The sequence below is a fragment of the Prionailurus viverrinus genome, chromosome D4 (genome assembly GCF_022837055.1).
Source record: "Prionailurus viverrinus isolate Anna chromosome D4, UM_Priviv_1.0, whole genome shotgun sequence".
Taxonomy (NCBI): domain Eukaryota; kingdom Metazoa; phylum Chordata; class Mammalia; order Carnivora; family Felidae; genus Prionailurus; species Prionailurus viverrinus.
In genome coordinates, this window is record NC_062573.1 from 89,714,178 (window position 1) to 89,725,210 (window position 11,033).

Genomic DNA, 11,033 nt, shown 5'->3' on the forward strand with positions numbered 1-11,033 from the left:
GTTCAGTTTCGTATTCTGCGGGGCCGAAAGTACTTCAAAGACAAAATGGTCTTTTAAGGCTATAATTACATTCGTAACATTGTGCCATTTCTTACCAAAGAAAGAAAAGACGGGCTTGATTTTCTCTCAAGATTTGAGAACCCAAAATAATAACCGTCTTACTAGACCTTGGTTTAAAAAATCCCAGCCGGCAAACTCAAAAAATAAGGCGTAGAGACTTCGCGAAACGTCTCTGATTTGTTAACCCTTGCCTCTTCAGATAGCAGACCACGTGTGTGATGCTTTTACCCGTGCCCCACTCCTGCACTCCCGCACCTTGGAGAGGCAGTGGCACTCGTTTATAAACGAAGACAAAAACTCCAAGGGGCCTATTTACCCAAAGGGCCAGAGAGTGAGCCGCAGGGCCAGGCCTAGACCTAAGTGTCTTCACTGCTCTGGCCTCACCGAGAAGCGGCAAGTGATGGGAGAAGAAAAACGTAGTTTCCTAATGAAAGGGGTCCGTGTGGCCCCAGGGCGGCCGAGCGGGAGGCGCCGTGCCAGGGACCCGCTGCCCACTGTTGGCGTGGGGGAGGGAGGAACCCAGAAGCGCCCCTCACCTTCGTCGTGGCCTGCAGGTGGGGGTCGGCGGGGCTCCCCGCGGGAGGGAGGAGCCCACCTCCACCTCTCAGGCATGTGTGTGCTCACTTTGCTCCACCCTTCTTCCATCTTTTTCAGGATTCAGCTTTGGATCGTCTAACTCGTGAGTATCCATCTCGTTCCCAGCCGTTAGATAGGGAGAGGGGAGCGTGTGGTATGTGAGAGTATGGGACTCCTAACCTTTGCTCTGTTGGTACGTGTTTATCTGCTTTTCCTGTTTCCTGGTGTATAAGCCTGTCCTGGAGGCATGGGGGTTCAGCGGCAGGTCTTGGGTTTCGTGGACCTGCTGATCGCGGTAGGAAAGTGGCAGAAGGTGCCGGGCCTGGCCTCCCCGAGGGCCACGCGTAAGAGAGCGCGGAGCGTGCCTTCCGAGGAGCAAGGCCCGGGTGGCGGGACCCGGGAGACGCTGTTGCTCAGTTCCCCGTTAGCGTCTCAGAAGCCTCATGCTGCCGCGGGCCTCCAGGCCCATCACCAGGTCTCATGTTTTGATCCTCGCTCCGTGCTTCTGTGCGGAATTGCTGCCATTAGAAGTTCAGAGCCCTGACTCTGACCGCAGGCGGTTGCACGAGCCCCGAAGCCCTTCTCAGAGCAGCAGCTGATTCGCCTCTCTCCCGGCGCTTCCTTGCAGGTCTGTCCAGGGCTTCGGTGGCTGGAGAAGCTGAGTGGGTGTCCGTGTTCCTTCCTGGGACCAACTGCATTCTGGGCTCCTCGTCACCGAGCAACACTGGAGCAGTCCTTTAACGTGGACGTTCTCACTGCAGCACACCCAGAAACAGCAGAAGCCAAAACTCCAGAGACGCTTGACCGCTTGTCTGTTTTGCTGTCGATTTCGTGTTGGTTGTCGCGTCCCCCTTCCTGGCCCCCCCTCTATTAAACTCTTTGGTCTGTTTCCGTGCGGAATATATGTGGGCTTTGTCAGGTCCCAGCCTTGGAGAGAGGTGTCCTCATTGCTGTGGCTCTGAGAAACCTCCGCGGCCTTCCGCCAGCCCGCAGTGTGTGTGTGTCTCCGAGGATGGCGGCCGAAGTTGCCAGCGCAGGAGGTCGATGCAGGAAGAGGGTAGGCGGGAGCTTCCCCCAGCTGCCCCCGGTCCCCTCGGGCCCGGGCCCTGGTGTAGGGAAGAGGTCGAGCGCCGGCCGGCCACCTTTTTGAGGCCGTGACTCGGTGTCTCCTTCTCGTGCTCTCGCTGCTGTTGGGTATCAGGACCCTCCAGGCCCGGCTTTGTGATTGGGTGGAGGGAAAGAAACTCGCTCACGCAGGCATCCGCTGAGTTTGGGAAGAGACGGTAGCACCTTCGGTCAAAGTACAGGTCGCCGTGAGGCGCGCGCAGAAGCTAGGCCGGCGGGCGCTGACGACGGGCCCGCCGCCCCTGGATCGGCCCCGTCCGCTCAGCTTCGCGACTTGGCCCTGGGTGCTGTGTGGCCCACCGCCGATTTCTTCTGCTCTGCAGAGGACTGATTGAGAAGACAGCCTTTATCTCCGGTGACGGTGACGTTGGGCACCACGCCCGGCCCGCCGTCTGTTAGCGGCAGCGCAGATAACCGTCGGGCAGGCCTGGGCTTGCAGAGACGCCGCTGCTGCCTGGCGGCACGGCCAAGAGTTGTCCGCGATGGCTCGGGGCCTCCGGCTCCGGTCCTGTCAGAGCGCGGGCGGTGCCGTCGCTTTCGGGTCTGGGCACGTTTTACTTCTCAGGCCCGTGATGTCCTAGGCCGTTGCTGACAAACCAGGACCGCCCCACATCCGGAGCCGGCGTGAGGATTTGTCCTCTTTCAGGCCAGAATGCAACCGTGCATTGGCTCGGGTTCAGGGCAGGCGAAGGTCAGGAAGGGTCGTTCAGAGTTTTACATTTTGGAAAGTTCTGTTTTAAAATGTTTTAATAAAAGGTCTCCGTGTGATTTAACCTGTCACGTGACAGCCAGTGCGGTCTTGCCGGTTCTGTTGGCTTGACGGGCGGGTGGACGTCAGCGCAGTGCCCCGCGCCACGGCCGGCCCGCCTGGTCCCACTCTGCAGGGCTCGCCTGGGGGTTCCGCGTGAAGCACGGCTTCTGGAGCCCCTGCCCTGCAGACTGGGACTCGGGAGGCCTGGAATTGGGCCTGGAGGCCCTAGGGCGATGAGCACAGGCTCCTCAGAAGAGGAGTCCCATCATGCAGCAGCACTGTCAGGTTTCAGGAACCCCAAACCGGAACTGGATCCACGGTGTCCCTCGGTGACTTTCCCTGGCTCCCTGCGGGGCCTGGGAGAAAAGAGTAGGGGCCTGTCTGGGCCTCCCATTAATCAGGGCACCTGTCTGTCTCAAAGGGCTTGGACTTGAGTCGTTTAACACGTACCCTTTTTGGTCCTTGGGGAACTGAAGAGCCGGTCTCCCCCTGCTCTTCCGTGAGGCCCCCTCAGCTGTGGAGCAGGGGACAGCCCCCACGACCTCCACACAGCCGGACCCCGGGGTTTGATCCCCCCACCTGTGCTCTCCCTAATTTGCACACAGGGGCAGTCGGAGACGACAGGAACTCCAATTTCCCGGGAAAAGCTCACAGCAGAGGGCCTCACTTTAAAGGGGGCAAGGTGACGAGAGCTGACTTCTGCCTCGCCGGGTCGTCCTGCTGACTGGCATCCACACCGAGCCAGCCTCCTGCCCTCTTGTTCCCCGCCCCCGAGGCTCTTTTTTATAAATAGAAGCTGGTTCGGCCTAAACCCTTGACCTCAAATTCTCTGCGTTAATCCTCCATTGAGGTGGTGGCATGTGACATCTCTCCATAAGGCCATATCAGCTGTGCCCGACCCGATAACGCCCCCGCCCCTCGCTGCCGGTGCTCCGGCCCCTCTGCGTTCCTTCGTCGGGGTCGTCCCAGCACAACCCGCGTGCATCCGCCGAAACCCATGCTTCCAGGGGCGTGAGCCTTTCCCAAAGAGGGAGCCGGAGCAGGAGTGTGGGGACCAGGTCCCCACGAGGGGAAGGGACCGCAAGGGCTGCTTGGGCCCAGGAGGAGGTCCCCCGCTCTTGTCGCGCAGCCAGCTGCAGCGGGTAGATGGGCAGCCTCGCTGGATCCGTTTGTATTTCTGCCGGCGCGACCCAGAGAGGCAGGAAGGCAAAGGGGAAGACGGTTTAATCAGCGAGGTTGTGTTTTGCTTGGCTTTTCCAGACACCGGTGCCATGTATTCGCAATTGGTGCTTCCAATGGCAACGCGGTGGCAGAGGCCACAAATTGGGTTTCTCAGGGACAGAGGAACCCAAAAAGGGCGGGGGGGGGGGGGGGGCGTGCGTGCAAATTCCCTCGTGTGTTGATGTGGCCGTGAAGGCTTCTGGTACCTGAGGCAGCGGTGCCCTCGGTGCTTTCGGCGTGAGCCTCCTGGTGCTTACCCTCAGTTTTGCTCTCCGTTGCTGCTAACCGCAGAGAAGTTTCTCAGTCAGGTCTTTGCACTGCAGGGGGGGTGTCGACTCTGTAGGTTGACCTGATCCTAACTCTCAGGAGCTCTGTCACCAGAGGTGGATGGAGATTGGAATGAAGGTTTTGCAAGGGGTCCTTTAGGGGGTCGTGAGGGTTGCCTGGCACCAAGCAGGTTCTCCCCTCACAGGGCCTTGCCCTACCAGGGTAGAGAGTTCTGGATTCTTGTGTCACCCTCTTCCAGTTCAGAGTGGGGGGTGTCTTCGAGCCCCTTGTCAAACACAGGACTCCACTGCATGAGGGATCGTCCCCCACTAACAAAGCTCCAACACGCAGAGCTCAACTCTGAGATTCTGATCAGAGAGTTCACTGGGGCCCTTGAACCTGTTCCTGACAAGCTTCACGGGTGGTCCGTGGGCCCCATTTTGAGAAACCTTTTAACTTCGGTAATTCGAAATATTTTCCCCTCCGGGAGATCATCTGAGAGAGAACTCACTCCCGTCGACATGTTTTGTTTTGTTGTTTTTTGGTTTTTGGTTTGCCATTAATCCAAGGTAAGGGATCTTTCTGAAATTGTCAGTGAGAGACACAGAGTTCAAATTTCAGCTGCTCGTGGGGCATCTGCTCACACACACACATACTGCAGCACAAGTGGGCCATCAGCTCCTGAACACTTTTCTCCGTGAAGCCCCCCCGTCCCCCGTGATGCATGGGACTGGGGAGTGCCTTCCTTGACCTCACCCCGCCTCCTGACATGGCTCCTCCCACCTCCCTCCACACAGCCTCCCCAGCTTGGGTCTCAGTCTCTCCCTTCCCTCCGGTCCCATCATCCCGTGGGCTCCATTCACTGTCCCACAGAACACCTGGCCGGCGCCCCTGAGCTCTTGCCCAACCTTACATTCTGTTCTTTCTACGTATTGCCTGCCCAGTGGAAAACCCTGGGCTGGGCTGTCAGGATCCGTCTCTCCCTCCTCCCATCCTCGTTCTCCCTGGTTTGTCTGCTCTTCCCTCGCTCGCTCGCATGTGGAAACAGGCAGTTAGACCAGGACTGTTTTAGCCCCCAACTTTTGTGTCTGGAAGGTGTCCTGTGGGAGGTGAGCCTGGGTTGCTCAGTCGGTTAAGTGTCTGACTTCAGCTCAGGTCATGATCCTGCGGTCTGTGAGTTCGAGCCCCGCGTCGGGCTCTGTGCTGACAGCTCAGAACCTGGAGCCCGCTTCGGAGTCTGTGTCTCCCTCTGTCTCTGCCCCTCCCTTGCTCGCACTCTGTCCCTTTCTCTCAAAAATAAATATGCGTTAAAAAAAAACCTGTTTTTTAATTAGAAAAAGGATAAGTTTCCTCTGGGAAGTTCGCATACAGCCCGAACTAAAAAGGGCTCTGTGGTCAAGTAGGTTGGGGAGAAGACCAGACAGAACAAAATTTTCCGATCGAAGGGCTCTTTTGAGCCTTTCATATGCAAATTTGCTTTGTGGATCAGTAAGATGACATGGTCTGCCATCCCCGAAATCTTTGTGACCAGGGAACCTTTCTGCTGGAGCCAGATTCCTTGGAACTCCTGCTGGGAGCTGCCTCATCGCTGCTGTCACCGAACAGAAGCATAGATTACTTCCTGGCGGGCGGTGTTTCTAACACATTCCTCTCTCGTATTCCGTTAGAACAACAGTGATAATTCCCCGGACGCTTACAGTGGTGCCAGGCACTGTCTAGCCTGAGCACTTCACGGGCATTTTCACGTTTAACCTACAGGCTGGGGACTATAACCCACATCTTCCAGATGAGGACCTGAAGCCCGGAGAGCAAGCCGTTTGCTGAGCCTTAAGTCTGGTGGTGACCAGAGCCAGGGGGAAGCCGGGCAGAGCCACCTGCCCTGCCCGGCACCACACACCCCTGCCCTCTTAGGCCCGCCATCGGCTCTCACGATGTTTCTTCCCCAATAGAGTCCTTCATTTCAGAAGAAATACCTGCCTGCTTGTGCCGGGGACACTGCTGCGGCCCTTACCACGCACCCGTCCAGTCTCCCCCACGCACGTGGGCCGACCGTGGACACGGGCCGCAGCAAACGTTCCGCCTAATGCGCGGTTACGTGCCCCCATTCTGCTGGCTCCAGCCTTGTGCGTGGTCATCATCCGTCTAAACCACGGCCCCGGGGAGGGAGGCGGGGCAGAGGCTCAATCTGTTCAGCCCGTGTTGGTGCACACCACGCACAGATGGGGGCTGACCGGCCGCTCTCTGATGAAGGCCATCGGACCCTGGAGGAAGCAGCTGGCTTCGTGCCCTTGAGCCGTCTAATCCCCTCCTTCCTGTGCCGTCTCTTCCGGGGACGGCTTTGAGGCTTTCCAGAGTCCCCCAGGAGGTCGGGCCACAGACCCACCGAGGCAGCAGTTGCTCCGTTGTTCGGCCCCTCTCTGCTTATAAATAGAATCCTGTCCATTCCACAGCCCTGGCCGGAGATTCTCCACATTGTTTGCGGCCCGAGATCACCGGCTGCGGTCTGTGCGGGGAAGGGGGGGGGGGACGCAGGCAGGAGCCCGCTGCCGCACGTTGCAGCGAGCCGGGCTCTCCCCCATCGCGGTGTGTCCCCCCACGCCCCCTCCCCAGCACTGCCCCTGCCCACCCTCCCCTCGCAGGCCCGGCTGGGCTTGGGCCAGGGGGACACCAAGGAGGTGCTGCTTCCTGACCTCCCCGCGTTCGCTGTCCGCGTTCACACCTCGGCTTGGCCTTCCACCTGGAGTCGTGACCATAGCCTGCGGGTCCCACATCTGGTCTCTCCTACCTCGGCTGCCCCCTCTTCTCGCCTCTCTGTCCTGATTCTCCAGGCCCCTCTGTGCTTTCTCCCTTCTTGATGGCCCGTTGTCCTTCCCCCACCCCACTCTGGGGCTTCCCCACTCAGTTTCTGCAGCCCTGCGTGTCCTCACGCCATTCCCACTCGCCTGCCAGGCTCAGGTTAAATAAGCACACTTGCCCCCAGTGCCTGCCCGGCTCGGACTCCGCAGCTCCCCTCTCGTTCTCTCCTGTCACTCCGCACTAGTTTGAGGCAGGCGTCGCAATTACAGTTATTCATGTAATCGATCGCTTGATTTGTTTATCTAGTCTCGTCTTCCCCCCCCACCTCCAAAAGTCAGTTCCCAGAGGGCAGGGGCCATGTCACCCTTGTCTGTCCGCCCGTGACCGCACCGAGACAGCATGAGTCAGGAACTGTGGAATAAATGCCACCCGGAGCAACTTCCCAGGCGGAAGCTAGGACGTGCTTAACAGCCAGACCCCGGCAGGAGATGACAAGGCTTGGGAGCAGGTCAGGAGCCCCGCACACCGGGGCCACACAGCAAGAGCCTTGTTCGAGCGGGGCCCGGGGGCCGGCTCCAGTGCTCTCTGCCCGGGCCGACCAGAGCCCCCGCCTGTCCCCACTGCGCTGGCCCCAGGAAGGCACTGGCTTCGCGCTACAGCAGCTGTCTGTGGCACTCTGGTGACAGCGAGCACAGACCGGACACGGGGACGCCTGGCCGTGAGGCTCTCTGACACCTGTCAGCTGGAGCCGGTCACGTCATCTGGCCCAAACTGAAATGGGGCGGGTACCGCCTACCTCACAGGGCAGGTGTGCACAGGGCGGAGGGCAGTGCCTGGCAGAGCCCCTGGCCGTCTCACAGAGGAGCCCCGGTGCCCCCTGCCCCGGGCACGCGCCGCCCCCAGAGCTGACCAGCAGCGCTCACTTCCGGATCAGGCTCCCCAGAGGAGGGGCAGGGCCTCGGGCCGAAAGACCCCTTGGCCTTGGCCTCGTCTCCCCTTCAGCCTCATCCTGGCCCAGGAAGGAGGGTGCAGGGCCGGCCCCAGGGAAGGGTCACCCCCCACCCCCATCTTCCAGTCTCTAGGTTTCCGGCCCCGCCCCTTGCCAATCTCACGACCCCAGAGCCCTCCGGCGGGCCAGGGGGGTGCAGGGGGAGCAGGAAGGGCCGGCGTGGAGTCACTGGCTGCAGCTGACAGAGGAGCTGTGGGAACTGAGGGTACAGCGGGACTGTCACCAGCCAGCATTCTCAGAAGCGTTTAGAATTCTCAAGTCTCGAGATGTCTGCTTCTAAGTCACTTTCGTTTGCTGGGTTTTAGGGAACAGCGCGTGCCCCAGCGTAGGGAAATGGAAATGCTGTAATGCGGGTGGTTTGACAGCGTGGCCCGAACCCCTCCCGCCCGGGGCCCGAGGGAGCCGAGCTCCTCTCTTTATCCCGTAGCAGCAGTTGGCCCGGAGCTGAATCGAGCCCCGGGTCCGCTTCCCCTGGCGAGGGCTTCAGACGTCTGGCCTGGCCCGACTCCCCGCCGTAGGGTTGTCTTTTTTTTCATTCGGCGCCACCCCGGCAACAGGAGCAAACGCCACATCTGAGACACGCAAGCCAAGTGGTGCTCGGGCCGCGCTGTGGTTGTGAGCATCACAGATGGTGGGGACCAGCAGTCATCATCCAGAAGCACTTACTGACGTGTCGTACTTCCCGCGTGTGGCTCCCCTGCCGGTTCGCCATCCGCACGGCACGCGCGCCGTGCTCTCTCCTGTGGCACGCTGGGTCTGGCCGTTCCCAGCCACGCACTTCTCACCCGGGCCCTGTTCTCACCGGGTGTGCTGGCTGGCCGAAAGATGGGTGCTAAGGGAGGAGGCGGTCCTGTCTGTGGCCCTGTCACACAGCAGAGCTGGCCCAGGTGGGAACCAAAGAAGCCTAGCAGTTGAGGGCTGAAGATCATCCGGCTTGCTTCCCCCACTTGAACACAGAAGGGAATCGAGACCCAAAGAGGGGAAGAAAGTGACTCAGCCTGGCAAGTAGAGTTTCTTGGTTAAGATCGTGGCTATTGTCTGCACCAAGATCCCGTCCTACCTGTGTGACCTCAGACAAGTCACTTAACCTCCCTTAGAGCCCTAGATTCGTCACCTCTCAAAAGGGTGAATGATAACGCATTCCTCTAGATTTGTTGGGGATTAAACGAGACGTTGTATAGAAAGCCGGTAGGACTTGCGTCATCATCTGTTGGAATGGGCAGAATGCAAAGTTCCCATTTCTGACCCATTTGGCTTTGACTGCACGTCATGATTCTCGTGTTCATTAGTATACGGCTATAACCAAAGAGCTAAAAATTGAGTCTGCTGCAAGATCTGAGTCACTTGCTCTGTTAGCAAATGCGACGGCCGGCCAGAGGTGGAAACTTTCTCAGAGTCTCACAAGTTAAAAAGATACGCCTGATGGGTCAGCTTGTGCAGTGAGTGTTCACCGGATAAGAAAAAGATCCGCAGTCAAATTCGTTGTGGTACACATTTTATCTTCACCTATTCGGCCACAGAAATCAACTGTTGGAGGGGCGCCTGGGTGGCTCAGGCGGTTAAGCAGCCAACTTGGGCTCACGTCACGAGCTCCCGGCTCGTCAGTTCGAGCCCCACGTCGGGTTCGGGCTCTGTGCTGACAGCTCAGAGCCTGCAGCCTGCTCCAGATTCTCTCTCTCTCTCTCTCTCTCTCTCTCTCTCTCTGCCCCTCCTCTGCTTGTGTTCTGTCTCTCTCTCAAAAATGAATTAACTTAAAAAATTTTTTTAAATCAGTTATTGGAAGTCACATCATGGGGATCTGCTATCCCATGGGTCCTTATAGTCTCGAATGGCAGGAACGCATGGTCCTTTAGAAGCTTTTGCTTGGCCTTAGAAAACGGTGCCGAGAGCTCAAAGGTGCAAACCAGGCCGGTCCCGCCTCCTCTCACTTCTGGCTGTTTACCAAGATTTGTACCTATTTGCCTTTGGGGGTCCCATTATAATGCCCTCACTGCATAATTTCCCCCAATAGAATGGCACCTATGAAGGCAAGATTTCACTTCTCAGCAATCTGTGTTGAAGTGAGGCCTCAAAATGCACTGGGCCTGAAATTGGAACCTGCTCATAATACACAGAAATTAACACTCTCCCTCCGGAAGCTTCTAGTCTGATTGTTATTGTAGAGATGAGCATTTTTCATGATGGTGTCCATCCACTTGCCTCTTAGATAGAACATCAGAGCGCACCTTGAGTTTCTCTGCAACTCTCTCTTCTTTCCAATGGCCTATCCTGCCTATAAAGATTATTTTGTACTGAAGGGATTAGATTGGATGGTCTGGAGCAGAAAAGGGCTTGTCTCAACTCAGTTGGTCAGGTAACGTTGGTCAGGGCATGAGCGCAAATTGTCTGAGTAGGCAGAGCTATTCTAATCTAAAAGCCAATTTACTTTCCAATCGGATTCTTTTTCTTAAGTCTTTTTTTAAGTTTATTTATTTTGAAAGGAGTGAGCGAGCCGGCGAGGGACAGAGAGAGAATCCCAAGCAGGGGATTGGGGCTCGAACCCTGGGATCATAACCCAAGCCGAAGTCAAGAGTCAGACACTTAACCTACTGAGCCACCCAGGAGCCCCTCCAATTAGATTCTTAATCAAAGATGTTCATTTTGTCTTACAGCTAAACTTCTGTCTAGAACAAATAGAATATTGTAAGTACACTTGACTTAGCTGCCTGCCAGTAACAGGAAGCAGGGCCTTGGGGACCTGTGTTAGGGAGATCCATTACCCTGTGTAGGTTTATGAATACCATCAAATACTCCTGTCTTGTTTTGTTTTGTTTTTCCCGGTGCTAACATAAGATTTGAGAAGTAGGACAGGGCAAAGGATGAGAGAAGACAACGGAACCTCCACTGCCCATCCTTAAAGCAGAATTCTCCGTCTCCACCTCAGCCCCTGGTGTCAGAGCCACTTCTCATCGGCCCAGTGCCCAAGCCTCTGGGCAGCATTCTCCGTGGACCTAAAAATGAACGTCTGTTCTTCCACACAGAATTCCTTAGATATCTTTCATGTGCAAGGAAAACAACCTACTGAGTTAGAAAGGGCTACCCATTGTAGCTCCTCACAAGTTAGAAGTTTGGAGAAAGTCTGTGGGGGACTCTGAGTCCCGGTGGAGGCGTGTGGCCATTGTGTGACTTTGGGCAACATGTGCTTCTGCAAGAGTGCCTGGCCGGAGAGCCTGGAAATCCTGCGGTTTG

At 57.3% G+C, this 11,033-nt stretch overlaps 1 protein-coding gene across 5 annotated transcripts in view; it reads left to right on the forward strand.

The window, feature by feature from the left end:
* The window catches only part of NUP214 (nucleoporin 214), a 95,578-nt gene extending 94,053 nt beyond the window's left edge, over positions 1-1,525 (forward strand). For 4 of the 5 annotated variants that reach the window (XM_047828927.1, XM_047828929.1, XM_047828931.1 and 1 more), the window contains 2 exons: positions 715-739; positions 1,265-1,525. In XM_047828927.1, coding sequence (XP_047684883.1) covers positions 715-739; positions 1,265-1,298 — 59 coding nt within the window. In that variant the 3' untranslated portion in view covers positions 1,299-1,525. Of the gene's footprint in view, positions 1-259; positions 415-714; positions 740-1,264 lie in introns of those variants that run through there. The other variant, XM_047828930.1, reaches the window with a different exon arrangement.
* The last annotated feature ends 9,508 nt before the right edge of the window (positions 1,526-11,033 follow it).